The sequence below is a fragment of the Mchenga conophoros genome, linkage group LG14, assembly GCF_057382185.1.
Source record: "Mchenga conophoros isolate Kocher_MC1m ecotype Shallow Benthic linkage group LG14, M_conophoros_male_GT1.1, whole genome shotgun sequence".
Lineage (NCBI taxonomy): Eukaryota > Metazoa > Chordata > Actinopteri > Cichliformes > Cichlidae > Mchenga > Mchenga conophoros.
This window is the reverse complement of record NC_140539.1, coordinates 24,427,871-24,442,509: the sequence shown is the minus strand read 5'-3', so window position 1 is coordinate 24,442,509 and position 14,639 is coordinate 24,427,871. Positions and strand designations below refer to the sequence as shown.

General features: G+C 44.1%; 3 protein-coding genes across 6 annotated transcripts; 1 reads left to right on the top strand and 2 right to left on the bottom strand.

Annotated features, from left to right (window-relative positions):
* Nucleotides 1-59: 59 nt before the first annotated feature.
* Nucleotides 60-6,981, bottom strand: neu4 (sialidase 4). 3 transcript variants are annotated; one of them, XM_085243521.1, is made up of 4 exons: nucleotides 6,897-6,981; nucleotides 4,483-4,724; nucleotides 1,964-2,219; nucleotides 60-1,820 (listed from the first exon to the last, which is right to left on the bottom strand). In XM_085243521.1, the coding sequence occupies exons 1-4, from the start codon at nucleotides 6,961-6,963 to the stop codon at nucleotides 781-783; spliced, it is 1,605 nt and encodes a 534-aa protein (XP_085099647.1). In that variant the 5' UTR covers nucleotides 6,964-6,981; the 3' UTR covers nucleotides 60-780. The 3 variants fall into 3 exon arrangements, with proteins under 3 accessions (XP_085099647.1, XP_085099648.1, XP_085099649.1); XM_085243522.1 differs by lacking the exon at nucleotides 6,897-6,981 and adding an exon at nucleotides 5,510-5,656; XM_085243523.1 differs by lacking the exons at nucleotides 4,483-4,724; nucleotides 6,897-6,981 and adding an exon at nucleotides 2,372-4,403.
* wdr53 (WD repeat domain 53) lies at nucleotides 6,376-8,444 on the top strand. 2 transcript variants are annotated; one of them, XM_085243526.1, is made up of 3 exons: nucleotides 6,376-6,465; nucleotides 6,981-7,476; nucleotides 7,551-8,444. In XM_085243526.1, exons 2-3 carry the CDS (start codon nucleotides 6,988-6,990, stop codon nucleotides 8,211-8,213), a joined length of 1,152 nt encoding a protein of 383 aa, XP_085099652.1. In that variant the 5' UTR covers nucleotides 6,376-6,465; nucleotides 6,981-6,987; the 3' UTR covers nucleotides 8,214-8,444. The 2 variants fall into 2 exon arrangements, with proteins under 2 accessions (XP_085099652.1, XP_085099653.1); XM_085243527.1 differs by having other exon boundaries at nucleotides 6,461-6,598.
* Nucleotides 8,445-8,620: 176 nt separating this feature from the next.
* srprb (SRP receptor subunit beta) lies at nucleotides 8,621-13,287 on the bottom strand. The gene is made up of 7 exons (XM_085243540.1): nucleotides 13,050-13,287; nucleotides 12,627-12,721; nucleotides 12,433-12,510; nucleotides 12,267-12,349; nucleotides 11,795-11,931; nucleotides 11,527-11,581; nucleotides 8,621-10,103 (listed from the first exon to the last, which is right to left on the bottom strand). The coding sequence occupies exons 1-7, from the start codon at nucleotides 13,216-13,218 to the stop codon at nucleotides 9,890-9,892; spliced, it is 831 nt and encodes a 276-aa protein (XP_085099666.1). The 5' UTR covers nucleotides 13,219-13,287; the 3' UTR covers nucleotides 8,621-9,889.
* Between the last annotated feature and the right edge of the window lie 1,352 nt (nucleotides 13,288-14,639).

The following is a 14,639-nucleotide window of genomic DNA, read 5'->3' as shown; positions in this document are numbered from 1 at the left end:
AGCAAAGGAAAATGTCTGGTTCTGGGAAGATTGCAACAAAAACAACACAATACTTTAGGAAGTGAAAGATTTTTATTGCACGCCTTCAAATTAAAACGTGACACATCAGAAAAATCTATTTTGTCACTTGTGTGCACGATGTGATGGAAAATATGGTGGACAGAAGCTCAGCGAGTGCTCCACCCTCTCAGTGTCTGTCCAACACTTCAGCTCAGTCCTGAATTCTTTTCCTCTGTGAACTTGAATGTTTACTTTTTATCCAAGTGACAGTTATGACCTGAGACGCTGAGCTACTGCTCAGACTCAACAGGCCTCAGTTGGTATGTTAAAGTTCATAATAGCATAATTAGAAAAAGACTGAACAAGTACAATACAGCTTGGTTGGAAGGGTTTCCAGAAGTCTCTTGCTTCTAAAAAGAAGGCAGCACAGCTTAGGTTTGCAAAGCTGCATCTGAATAAGAACAAGAACAATGTGCTTTGAACAGATGGAGATGTTTGATCATAATGCACATAAAGCACCACGTTGGGACAAAACCCAGAAACCTCATGCCAGCTGTGACCACAGTGGTGGAGGGATGGGGAAAACTGAGCGATGTCTTTAGAGTTTTATCTTCCTTTTGCAGACCTGAGGTGCTTCAGTGAAGTGTTAGCTCTATATTTGTGTCAAAATCTGAATTTTATGAAATCTGAGAACATTTCAGTCTGCACAGGTCCAAATAAGTGAAGCATAATATAGGAAACAGTTAATAAACGACTTGTATCACAAGTTTAAAATCTACATTAAGACACAGAGCACATCTCAGCCAGCTTGCTCTTCTTCCTCCTCTTCTTCACAGGAGTCACCTGTTGGGAAACTGCTGCACTTTGAGCATCATGTCTACAGCTCCCCCCCTGCTGTTTTCTGTGTCCTTCGTTGTTTGTTTCCAGCCAGACGTCCCGGGGCAGATTATCGATGAGCTCGTAGAGGGTGAAGATGCTGAAGCAGATTTCGTCGTAAGCTGTTTTGGTACCACACTCAAACAGGCAGGCGAAGGCCACAGCAGGTGGGGCTCCAGGTGAGGGTGACAGCTCCAGGTAGGCCAGGTCAGAGTATGCGCTCGGCCCATCATAGATCACCCAGGGGCCACGCCAGCTGTCTGGATCACGGGGGAAAAGGCTGAGGAACAAGCCCAGGTTTTTGCGTGCATTCGTCCATGTTGGGTGGGAATATACTACCCACGTAGGAGTCAGGAAATCCGGAGGGGCTTCATGAGGAGGTGGGATAGAGCTGGTGGTGCTGGAGCTGTTTGCTGACACTGAAAAGGCTACAGAGCTGGTACTCGACTTGGAGAGACTGGACTCTGTGGTGCAGGATGTCCAGTGTCTGGAGAGCCGTACAGGTCGCTGTAAATCGTTGCTAAGACTCTGACACAGATTTAACGGGGCAGGAAATCCAATAATACTCCCATGACAACCATTTCGAGGCTCCACCAACCGCTGCACCAGCTGCCCCTCCTGAAACACGGCTCCATCATCCAGACTGAGGGCCTGCACTCTGTACCCGAGAGGGCTTCGAGCATTACAGTATAACACGTTAGTCCCATCCTCTTCGTCCACAGACACCATCTGACACTCCACGGTCTCTGGTCCTGGGACCGCCTCTCCAAAGCGCCAGGTTCTCCCGTGGGTGTCACTGTGAAAGCAGAATGAGTGGGGAGTGGTCTGGCAGAGGTGGCCGAAGCACTCTTTGCACTCGATGTGGTAGGCGTAGGCAGGAATGAGCAAACGGCCCGACTTCAGCTGGATGCCGTGGCCCGGGCCGAGAGCGAAGGTGGCCCATTCTGCCAGGAAGGAAGCAGAATTGGGACTGTGGATTTTGTCATCTTGTGACTCTTACTTAGATCTTTTTGTTGAAGACAAAGAGGCTGTTTCCAATTTAACTGGAGATAAATAATACCACAATGCTTTTTCGAATGAGCCTCACCTTTAATAGTGTCTCCTATGACCTTCTTGGTGAGGTCGGTGACGGGACTCCAGGTGTCGCCATCATCAGTGCTGGAGACGTAGCACAGTCTGGTCACGTTCTTCCCTGTCACCAGCTGATAGGACTCTGAGGTGTGACCCAGAACAGCGATGAAGAACAGAAAGAGAGTGCCCGTGAACTCATCGTAGACCGGGCACGGGTTCATGGATCGGTGGCCTGGCAGGAAAGCAGTGCCCAGAACACGGATGTCCTCCCACTGCAGACAAACGACGATTGAGAAGAATCACAGGAGACACAAGAAATGATGCTTCTCACGTCTGTTTGATTTTACTTAAAATGCCTGTTCAGTCAAATTACAAAACAAGAGTTAAAAAAAAGATTTTAATTATTTAATTTTTTTTTACAAACTTCATATGCGACTGGGGAGAGTGCCCGCCCTATGGAAGACATCCTGCATCGTCCCGGTCCCCAAAAAGAACCGGCCCAATGAGCTGAATGACTTCCGACTGGTGGCACTGACGTCACATCTTATGAAGACTCTAGAGCGGCTCTTCCTCAACCTCCTCCGACCACAGGTACAACATGCCCAGGACCCACTACAGTTTGCATACAAGGCGGGTGTCGGAGTGGAGGATGCCATCCTGTACCTCCTACACAGAGCCCACTCACACCTGGATGGGGGAAAAGGCACGGTCAGGATCCTGTTTCTTGCCTTTAATACCATCCGGCCCTGTATGCTTCAGGAAAAACTGAACAGGATGGAGGTGGACCCCTGCCTGGTGGCTTGGATCTCCGACTACCTCACCGACAGACCACAGTACGTCAGGCTGAAGGACATCACGTCTGACACTGTGGTCAGCAGCACAGGAGCACCACAGGGAACTGTGCTGTCCCCTCTTCTCTTCACCCTGTACACCTCTGACTTCTGCTACAACTCTGAATTATGCCATATTCAGAAGTTTGCAGATGACACGGCCATGGATGATCAGGAAGAGGAGTACAGAAGTCTGGTGAGGAACTTTGTCGCATGGAGTCACACAAACCACCTGCAACTCAACACCTCAAAGACTAAGGAACTGGTTGTGGACTTCGGGAGGTCCAGAGAAGGTCCACTGCCGGTTCAGATAGAGGGGGAGGAGGTGGAGGTGGTCAACAAGTACAAGTACCTCGGGCTGTGGGTGGACAATAAACTGGACTGGTCATGCAACACAGAGCACCTGTATAAAAAAGCCCAAAGCCGACTGTACTTCCTCAGGAGGCTGAGGTCTTTTAACATCTGCAGGAAGCTCCTGAGGATGTTTTACCAGTCAGTGGTTGCTGGAGTACTTTTCTATGCTGTGGTGTGCTGGGGGAGCAGCACAGCAAAGAGGGACTCATCCAGGCTGGAGAAACTGATCAGGAGGGCTAGCTCTGTGGTCGGCACGAAGCTGGACACTCTGGTGACAGTGGCAGAGAAAAGGACATTAAAGAAACTGCTGGACATTATGAACAATGCTGGGCATCCTCTGCACACGGCCATTAACAACCAGAAGAGTCTGTTCAGTGACAGGTTGCTTCTCCCCAAGACAAGAACTAACAGACTTAAAAACTCCTTTGTCCCACACGCCATCAGACTGTTTAACTCCTCTCTGGAGGGGAGAGGGAGGGGAAACAGGAGGACAAAGGAGGGGGGAACAACTAAGCTGTAGTGCCTCTTCACCTCACTGTACAATACCTTGTGCAATACTTTTTGTAAATAGTCAACAGTGCAATAGACCTCACTTGAAATGTGCAATTCACTTGTATTTTTATTTTTTATTCCTATTTATTCTATTTATCCCCTTTGTATATTTTATTTATATTTGTCTCTGTATTTATATATGTGTGTGTGTGTGTGTGTGTGTGTATATATATATATATACATATATATATATATATATATATATAACAATTCTGTAACTGTAACTTCGGTCGTTGCTGTGCTTTTTTTTTGGAAGTCGAATTTCCCAGAGGAACCCACCCGAGGGATTAATAAAGTTCTATCTTATCTTATCTTATCTTATCTTATCTTATATTTAGAGGATTATAGAATCTGAAAATTACATTTAAAGTCTGTTATTGTTTTTTATTTTTGTACTTTATCAGCCACACTTGGTTAAAATACTTGAATAAAATCTTCAGTATATTTATTTTTTATTGTACCACTTATATTTGCACTGAATGATATTAAATCATTATAGGTGCCATAAAACTTGCTTTACAGTCTGATTTAATTCGTTGAATCTAAAACAAGACTATCAAAATTTTCCTAACTCACTGTTACTTTGTAAAGTCACTATTTTTCTTATTATAACCTGTTAAAATATTGACCTTTTCTTCCTACATTTGTTTACTTTTCTGCCTATGTCAGGCTATAGATTTTAGAAGAAGTACTTGTTATCAAACTTCTGATTGTAAAAATGTACTTAAGCTCCAGTATTTATATGTGCACAAGTTTTAATTGTACAGCCCTGAGCCAGTGAGCATTGAGTATCACTGACTTCCACATAGCTCCTGTAGAAAGTGCCTTTCCTCACGACCAGCAGGTGAGCCTGAGAGTCGGACGGGCTGAGCCTCTCCTCACAGAAAGCCAGAAAGGATCTGGAGCGGGGCAGGTAGAGCAGAGCTGGGACTCTGTACGTCACTCCGTTCGGCTCCTTGTGGAAAAGCACAGATCTGGCTGGAAAATATGGCGACCTCATTCTCTCTGCTGTGTGAATATTTTCATGCACCGCCAAATCGTCTGAAATGGAGAGTTAGAAGCAGCTTTACTGGACAAGCAGGCATGCAGTTTCCAGTAGCTCTGTCTGAAGGTGCTCAACAACAAATGGACAGGACGATAAATAAAGATATGGTTGAAGCCTATAAAGGACAAAAACACTAAAGAAAAGCAAACACAGGTATACAGTTCACTTGAGAGGTAAGTTACCAGTATTTAAATGCATATAAATGAATATTTTCAAAGTAAGATTCTTTTCTGGCCCATCTAAATCAACTCAATTCAGTAGCTGCTGCATCAGAATCTGCCAGGAGCAGCTTATCTTCTGAAATAATTGCTGGAAAAAGTCCAATGGTAGCAGAAGGTAATTCATTTGTCACTAATGTGAATTCTGTTTGCCACCTCGACCATGACTGCACCATCAGAATGTTTATGTTCAGAGTTTTTGATAGTTATGGAGAAAAATACAGTCTCATTCAAGCACGATGTGCTAAATATTATTCCACCTCAAAAAGACGTTGCTTACTTTACACCGAAGATATCGCAATATTACAAAAATATATTTAAAGAGTGACTAGAATAGCGGTCCACTGTGTTACACAACTGGGGAGGTCGTGTTTAACTGACAAATAGACTGCGTGTGACCAAACCTTCAACTGTGAAACAACCTGACAACAAGGTCAGCATCACATTTCATCAGCACATTTCTGCCACCTAATTCAGCCTTCCCACTGTAACAGCACTGTGAGGATGCAGCTCACTAATGCACAGTTTATGATCAAAAAAGGTAAATGTTGCACAGTACTTACATTTACAGTGCTCTGTGCTCCTGCAGCTTTGTCAGGGTGTACAGCATGTCTCAGTACTTGAATGAAGGGCTGACAATGTAATGTGTGTGTGTGAGGGTCTGAAAGCTCCGGCCTCCCCTCTCTGTTTCCTATTCAGTGCAACATGGTGCTCACTGACCCAGAAATGGCCCACACTCATCAGATCTACAGCTTTGGATGAATCAGCGAAGAACAGCCAATGAAGGCCAGGCGGGGAGGGGAGTGGGGGCACGCTGAACAATGACCTGATGAACTGCCTCTTCTCTGCTTTCCTTTTTCATGTCACGCAGAATATGTAATAGGCTATGTGTTACTACTTTCTGTGTAAAGCATTAGCTCTGCCGGCTTGCACATCTGTTCAAGAAAGCTTTGACATTCTGTGCATGGAGATGACTATCGATCATCGATATATACACATGTATATATACACACATGTATATATACACACACGTATATATATACACATGTATATACACACACACGTATATATATACACATGTATATACACACACACGTATATATATACACATGTATATACACACACACACACACACACATATATATATATATATATATATATATATATATAAGTGGCTTTGTAGCCTCTAATAAACTAATAAACCCCATTTAACGCAGACAGAACATCAGCTTTTTACCCTGAAACTCACTTCGCAGGCAGTACTTTGCTCCAATTTTGCAGAAAAGGAAAAGAAAATTAATTATTTGAATATATTATTTAAATGCTTGATGTAATAAATATGATAAATAAATAATAAATATTAACGCAGATAAGTTTAATATAAGAAAGAAAAAAATCCTCGCTGATGCCGCCTGACAAGCTAAACACAGGGCTAAATCTTAAAACGTGTACGTGACGACATCAACAGGCGACTCAGCCTCACATGGCAACCTGCTGAAGTTTTAAACGTCTCTAGAAGGTAGTGTAATTTCTCTGTTCTCGGTGAAGTCACGTTATAAATCAACTGTAATCGGTAAATTCAGGTCAACGTGTTTGTTACCGCCGTCAAAGCGTCAGCTGGACAGGTTAAAAATTAGCGGCTGAGCTAGCAGGTTAGCACAGTTGGACTTGATTTTCTGTTTGTAGCAACTTCTTTCATTATTGTGGTTTGTATGAAGTAATAATCCAATCTACAGGCTCATCCTTTATATGCGAGTGAAATACAATTTAAGTATTTGGAAAACCGCTCCTGAGCGCATTTAAATTCAGTGTTTTTGGACTTCTTTTCTTTTGCGTATTTGTCACACGTACAGGTTTCATGTCCCCAAACAAATATTCCTATTAGACAAAAATAATCTGAGTAAATACAAGATGCAGTTTTTACATAATAATTTCATGATCCAAACCTACCTGGCACTGTGTTGTTAAGTAAAAGTAGGCTTGGTGTACATCTAGAAATATGTCTAATTCTTCTCATTAACCTACATTTTACAGGGTCAGCATGGCCAGGCAGTGGTCTGAGGGCCACTCCACTTCCATTCTCTGTGTAGGGGTGTCTATGGGCCCTGAAACTCTCATTGCTTCAGGCTCTGAGGGTGGAGAGGTCACAGTGTGGAGCCAGGAGGGCACCATCGTAGGCCGCATCACTCTTTCTGGTGAAGAAGACAGCACAAGCGTTGTGTTCTCACCTTCAGCTCCAAACCAGCTGTTTGTAGCACATGGAGATGCAGTTAGTGTGCTTGACCCAAGGAGCCTGAAGGGTCCCGTAGAGGAGTATCAGGCTGCAGGGGAGGAGGAGATCAACGCTTTAGCACTGAATGAGACCAGTTCGGCCCTGGCTGTGGCGGATGACTCCGGGGCTGTGCGGGTGTTGGAGGTTCCTGGAGGAAAAGTTTGCAGGACTCTGCGCAGACACACCAACATCTGCTCCTCTGTTGCTTTTCGGCCTCACAGGCCCAATAACCTGGTGTCTGCCGGACTCGACATGCAGGTGAGAAAACGTTTACCTACTTATTTCCTGTTACTAACATTTCTTTCCTGACATTAGCTTTGTTGGTCTCTCAGGTGATGCTGTGGGGTCTGCAGAAGACCCGCCCTCTGTGGACCCTCAACCTTCAGGATGTGGCAGAGGAGGAAGGCGACCAGCAGCAGCGACCTGGTCAGCTCTTCAACCCGCCGCTGGCCCACTGCGTTTCTGTCTCGAGCTGTGGAAATATTTTGGGGTGCGCAGCAGAGGACGGGCGGGTACACCTGATGCGGATCGGGAGCGGCTCAAAACTGGAGCAGCACGGAGCGTTTAAAGCCCACAGCCAGGGAGCCTCGCAAGCCCACTTTGTTAACTTCCTCTCCCATCCATACTGGCTCATCACTGGTGGAAATGACAGCCAGGTTGCATTATGGGACCTCAGCAAGCACCCAGTGGTGGCTCCAGAGGGGAAAATTCAAAAGACAGCACCCCATCGAAGGAAGGGTAAGAGCAAAGCAAAGAGGAAGGAGCAGTCCCAGGAGAAAACAAAGACTGATGCACAGAAGGACGAGGCTGAGGGGAGCGATGAAGCAGGAGCAGCAGGAAGTGCAGAGGAGGTGACGGAGGATAAGTCTGGGCCTAAACTGAGCATCAGCCATGGGGACAAGGTGAACTGGCTGTGTCCTACTGTGCTGAAAGGAGAACCAAGTGTGATAGTTGCAGATCAGAGCTCCAGTCTGACAGTCTACCCTCTCTCTTAACTGGACACTAAACAGCTTTTTTATTTTCCCTCACAGCAGTTCATCTTTTAGAAAACCTTTTTTCCTCATCTGTTTGTTGATTGAGACAGAGTTATGTTTTTGGTTTTCCTTCTTAAAATCTGTTAACATTTTGAAAAAAAAAATAAGCCCAACCAGTATTAATCTATAGAGCAGCAAACATCAAAAAAATCTGCATGAGAGTCCACAATGTAATAAACCAGAGGTTAGTTATTTTGGAGTCTCGTTTACTGCAGGCTTATTTATGAGGTTTTGTGTGTGTGTGGCCCTATAAAAGTATCTCTTTTAAATACACGTTCTGTCTCTGAATAGATTTGTTATGCTTTTATAAACAAGTTCTTCATTTTTCTGGATTGTAATTGTGCCACATCTGACAGAAGAAATCTGCATTTCATGTTTAACAGAGTTTTTAATGAAGCCACCCCAATCCAAACCAGGTGGCCAACAGAAATCAAAGCACAGTAAATGAAAGCTGGCCCCACAGACATCAGAACAAAAAAATGATTGCAGACAGCCACACATGCATTTGAATTGCTGCCACATGAAAAAAAGCATAAAAAATAAAAGCACATCCCATGTGAAAGAAGAACTGGGATTTTCTGGAATACATGTTAATGATTAAGTCCTGTTTGCTGCTTATGAATTGCCACAGGCTGACTCTGGGATACACAACTCCAAAAAAAACAAAAAGCAAAAAACAGAAGGAAACGCTGGATCAAGGTTTAACCGTCAGGGATCTCATCACTCTGTCCAGTTCCTGAGTGAAGCCACAAGGAGCAGATGTGTTCAAATACCTGGTTAATGAAACTGAAACTACACAGGAGACGTGAAGAAGAGCGTGCAGGCAAGATAATTTGGAGACTGTGGGAATAACAAGAACAGGTGGAAGACTTCAAGAGGTTAAGACATGGTTGGTGTGACAGGAGTAGGATGCTGGGGATGTATTGCATGGCGACACTAAAGAAGAAGACGACTGCTCCCTCTTCCTGGACTGCATTTCACTGACACACCACACACATCAGCATCAAGCATCAAAAACTGTGGTTTTTGTTTCCAAACCAAACCCGAGAACTACAAACAGCATTCTGCTCTCTTAACGCCAACAAAACATTAAAGTACATTCATTGGAAATGTTCTGCATTCATGCAGCACTTTCAAAGAAGGGAGCATCATTCTTCCACAAACAAGAAAAACACAACAACGACACATGAAAAGGCACGAGACTGAGCAAATTCACGCCCGTCTGATTTAACAAGGCAGCTTACAGCTCAGACGGCACGAGAAAGGCTTAAGAAAAATCCACTGGTGGTAAAATCTTTGACAATATTTCTTCTAGTCTAACAAAAAGTTTTTAAGCTGCACGTCACAAATCAATCAAATGGAAGCTTTTTAAAGTGGAAGTTTCACTGAGTAAGCAGGATCACTTCACAGCACTGTAGAGATCGTTTCCACAATCACTTACTAATAGCCTACTAAATCTGCCTGGATGTCTTCCACTGTTAAAATCCTTTCATGTCTTGCAAGAACAGGTTTAAATAAAGTTAACAGGCGTGAGGCGTTTCACCCCTCTGATTACTGAGAGGTGCAGGCGATGTTGGCGTGGTCTCACATTTTGGAGGTTTGTGCCTTTAGGGCAATGTGCACTGAGCAGATGATGTTTACAGTTTGGCCAGGGCCTTCTCCAGCAACTCCATGTCTGCATCCCCCCCGTCTTCACCCTTGCTCCCGCGGGCGCTGCACTCCACAAACTCCACCTTCATGGGCAGCTGGCTGAACTCAAAGTCTTTGCCTTTTTTGCCCAGGTACATGCTGCCGCCTACGGAGCCGTCCTGAGAGCTCAGTGCTGCCGAGCGAGTCACTCTCAAGGTATTCCTGCAAGACAATGAGACATCGTTAAAGAAGAATCGTTTACTGCTCAGCAGACCTGCAGGGTTTATTTTAGATTCAAGATTTAAGTGGCAGACATTAAAACCCAGTACCGGTACTATGTCTCTGATGTGGCCTTATACAGTCTTTGTGTGTTTGTCCTTACAGGTGATGACTCCCACTTCTATTGTCTCTTGACTGGCCTCTAAGACACCACATTATTTTAGCTAATTAACTTTTTGCCTTTTCTCTTCTGTAGTTTTCATTTTGTTGCATTCTGATCTTTTCTCTTACCAACCAGTCGTAGCTGATGGCTGCTCGTCCCCGAGTCTAGTTCTCTTAAACGGAAGTCCTTCCTCCTCACAGTCATCAATATCTTTCTGTTAGGGGATCCTTGCCTTGTTGGGGGTTCCTCTTTAAAATGTTTAAAATGTATTTATGTCTCTAGAGAAACTAAAGAACTAGTTCTTTAAAAATCCAACTTGACTGAATCAATAGGCGCCCAGATTTCTAGTCAATATTTTTTACATTATGAAAATATATAATACATAAAATAATCTAGGGGAAACATTTAAGGCAATAAATAAATAAATAATCTGGGTTGTACTAAGTGGCCCTGATTTTAGCCTAAGCCAAACTGCCAAACTCCCATCTTGGATTTGGTGTAAGGCTAAGATCCACGTACTGATAAATTTAGCAGAACAACATTGATTGTTGAAATACATCTATTGTTTTAGAGGTCATATTTAGAATAATATGCACAATGAAGACTACATTAAACAATGTAAACATATATTATTCTCTGGACTGTGGGAGGAAGCCAGCTGTGAGGCAACTGTGCTATTTATGGTGTGGAGTTTGCATGTTCTCCCCGTGTCTGTGTTGGTCCTCTCTGGGTGCTCTGCCTTCCTTCCACAGTCCAAAGACATGCAGTTAGTGGGGTTAGGTTAACCGATGAGTCTAAATTGGCCATAGACGCGAATGTGAGTGTGAATGGCTGTTTGCCCCTCTGTGTTAGGCCTGGCGACCTGTCCAGGGTGTATCCCGCCTCTTACCCTATGATACCTGGGGTAGGCTGCAGTAACACATCGCAGTCCACATTAAACACACACGTCCAACAGTCTGCCGTAACAGGTTCATAATAAATACAGGATCAGTCACTGGCTTATGAGTGGAAATATTAATAAATTGGCATAATTACAACACAAAAACTGAAAAAGAACAAAGTGAAAAACAAAAACAAAATGTCATATCTGCAACAATCTTTGAATCCTGCTATGTAGCATTCATTATTTTTTGTGGTTTTATTTATTTACACTGAGAGCCAAGAAAAAGTTCCACTGCTTTGCAATGGACAATAAAGTTTTATTGTTGCAATGCTCCCAAAAATATTTATTGTATAAGAAGACAACAAAACAGCGTTACTTACAGCTCCTTTTCCAGCTGCTGCTGAATCAGTTTAGCAGATTTTGCCATGGTGATGTCTACAAGATAAAGACACCAGTGAATAACCTGGATGTACTCAGAGTAAGCAGTGAAGGCTCAGATATTAGGACATTCCTGTCTCGGAATGTGACTGTACACTCAGTGAACTGCAATTACCTTATGTGACAGAAAACTATGAATCCTTCTATTTAAACATGAAGAAAAAAAAAGTTTCCCCCAGCTCTCTAAAAACTTTCTGAGGGTTGCTGTACCTTGTTTGTTGCACGCCACCACGAGAGCCGGGGCGTTTCTGGTGATCACGGCGTCCGTCAATAACACGTACAAGAACTCGGCCACGTCTCTCACTTCCTTCTGGAAGATCGCGCTGTCCACTACAAACACAATCGCTCTGAAAAAGAGGACAGGGTGATGATAAGACAGATGTGATAAGGATGGAAACAAGGGGACAATTACTTTTTTCACACGGGCAGGTAGGTTTGGATAGCTTTTCCCCCCTAATCAATTAAGTCATGATGTTAATACTGCACTGTGTATGTACTCAGGTTATTTCTAACATTAAAGTGTGTTTGATGATGCAAAACATGTAAGGGTAAAAATGGCTTCACCATCCTTTCTATACAGTCTATGGTCAGAACATTTCATTCTGTGGAAGCAGTCAGCGTTATTCCATTCACCTGTCAGCGGTTCACACATGCATCACCTCACAGATCGTCCTGCTCTCACCTGGCCGCGGACTTGAACTTCTCCAGGTACTGAGGACGGAGGCTGTCGTGGCCTGGCAGGTCTATGAGAGTCCAGGTGCTGCCCTGCAGACGGAGTGGAGAAAAACAGCGGTGTGAATCCCACCCTCACACGAGTTACTTCTGTCCACCAACGGTCCTCAACTCACCCTGTCATTTTTGGCTTTGTATGGAGCACTGCTGTCAGTGATGGAGGTCTGTGTCCGCTTGAACTTTCCAGACAGCAGCTGCCAACACATGAAAAGCACAAAAAGAAATAAGCAAGCAAACAAACAAACATACATTAGCTGCCCCCCCCCCCCCCCCCACCGGGCTTCCGGGGTCTGTCTCAGCCTTAACTCACCCGGCTGAAGAGCAGGGTTTTCCCCGAGTCACACAGCCCCACCAGGAGCACGGAGGTGCGCACAGTCTTACTGGTGAGGAAGTACTTCAGAAAGACTGCAAACACAAACCAAAGGACACACATTCAGTGACTGATTCTCAACGTATCAAAGGCACTTGCCGTCCGTTAGCCAAAAATGTGTGGTAGCTCTAAGTTTGAATGACTTCCCGTGAAACCGACAGCCGTTGTTAGCTTCTTAGCTTGCTACTTAAGCTAAAGTATTTAAAACATATATTAATTTATTAAAACAGCGCATGTTATTGTATTTCAATGTTAAAAAGCCCTGCTCACATATCAGGTTTATCACAGACCCGCTGTTTGCGGCTAACGGGGCTAAGCTACACGCTCGGCCTAGCCTGCTAAGCTGCTAAGATGACTTCTTACCACAGGTGATAACAACCACCGCCAAAGCGACGATAACTCCGATCAGGAAGACCGGGTCCTGCTCTTCCAGCTGCTGCCGCAGGGACTCGATGTAAGGTTCAAACGGAGATCCTGCCATCTCCACGTCTGCTTTCTCTCCCACGTTTCCACCGGTGCTGTGTGCTTCCATCAGTCCGTCCAAGCTGCTCTGAAATGAGACACGTCTCCTTTCCTCTGAAGCCTGTAGGGAGCCACAGCGACCAGCAGGGGGCGCCCGCCGCTCAGGACATTCTCCGCTATGGGTCTGGATCACAGACTGTATGTAAAAGACATTACCTGGAGTGCTGGAACCAGCTAGAGGTAAATGACAGTTTCATGCCATGTTTATTTCTCTGGAAGTAAATGGAAGATAGTTTTCATGAGGAAAAGAGAAAAAAACTGTACCTGGTAATGTAAAAGGTCAAAGGTTACTCAAGCCAAACGACGCAGTTCTCTTAGGGGATGAGGAAGTATAAAAACAAACAGCTAATTTTAACACGCAGGAAGTGAACTGAAATCAAGCATACACTGCAAATCCGGTGTAGTCCTCCATCTCCTTCTGACATTTAACGGTCACCACAGCGGATCATCTGCCTCCACCTCACCTAAAGCCTAGCATCCTCCTCTGTCACACCATCCTCCTTTGTCATGTTTGTAGTGATGTCCTCCTTTACTACACGCACGAATCTTTGCGGACCTTTCTTCCAGCTAGCTGCTCCATCCGTTTTTCAGTATATCCACTGTCCCTCCTGAGAGCTGATCTGAGCTGTTCCTCTGATGTACTTATTTCTCATCCATTCTGGCCATTCCCAATAAAAAAAACCTTTACATAAACCTCCCCTTTCACTCTTGCTGCTAACCTTCTGTCACAAATCACTCCTTATACTCATCTCCACCCACTCCACCCTCCTTGCACTCGCTTTTTCTCTTCTCTTGTGCCCATATGTTGATTTGGATGGGATTTAAATGCCACCTTCACTACATCTGCTCCTTGCACCTTCACCTTTTCTCCTGCCTCCCTCTCATTCACACACACAAAATATATTCCTTCTTGCTTCTACTCACTTTTTTTGGTCTTCTCTCCAGTGCATACCTCCACCTCTCCAGACTCTTATCTGCTCCCTGCTCTTACAACAGATCCCACTTTCATCTGCAAACATCACAGTCTACTAGTCTCATTACATATATGGAATTTTCTGTAATTTGCCTGCAAGTAAATTAGTACATCTGTGCATATTTTCTGTGCAGTCAAAAGACTCGTGGCTCTGTTAATATTCAAATCCCTAATTTGGTCATGATATGACAATTACTTCATTTGTGTTATGTTTATATTTTGAATTCTGTGGATGTATAATTTGCTTTCCGGTGTTTCTGTTTTCAAGGGTAGTGATGTAGCGAGGTCAAACATTTGTTCAGATCCAGATGCCATTGTTGTGAATACAGCCTTAAAATATGCATCTACCATGGCAAACGTGTGCAAAATGTTCTCTTTTAAATTTTTATTCCCTTTAAACGAGAAACTGACTTTATTCTCTTTGTAGAAGCTAAATGTCAATACAACATGTAATCAGA

Excerpts from the sequence above, each read along its gene's own strand:
- neu4 (XM_085243521.1), bottom strand. The coding sequence starts at position 6,963 with ATGAGAAGAATTAGACATATTTCTAGATGTACACCAAGCCTACTTTTA. Across the intron at positions 2,220-4,482 it reads TCTACAGGAGCTATGTGGAA|TGGGAGGACATCCGTGTTCT; the intron begins GTCAGTGATACT and ends GTTTGTCTGCAG. Across the intron at positions 1,821-1,963 it reads CATAGGAGACACTATTAAAG|AATGGGCCACCTTCGCTCTC; the intron begins GTGAGGCTCATT and ends CCTTCCTGGCAG.
- wdr53 (XM_085243526.1), top strand. The coding sequence starts at position 6,988 with ATGGCCAGGCAGTGGTCTGAGGGCCACTCCACTTCCATTCTCTGTGTA. Across the intron at positions 7,477-7,550 it reads CTGCCGGACTCGACATGCAG|GTGATGCTGTGGGGTCTGCA; the intron begins GTGAGAAAACGT and ends TTGGTCTCTCAG.
- srprb (XM_085243540.1), bottom strand. The coding sequence starts at position 13,218 with ATGGAAGCACACAGCACCGGTGGAAACGTGGGAGAGAAAGCAGACGTG. Across the intron at positions 12,722-13,049 it reads GGTGGTTGTTATCACCTGTG|TCTTTCTGAAGTACTTCCTC; the intron begins GTAAGAAGTCAT and ends TTGTGTTTGCAG. Across the intron at positions 10,104-11,526 it reads CAGCAGCTGGAAAAGGAGCT|GAATACCTTGAGAGTGACTC; the intron begins GTAAGTAACGCT and ends ATTGTCTTGCAG.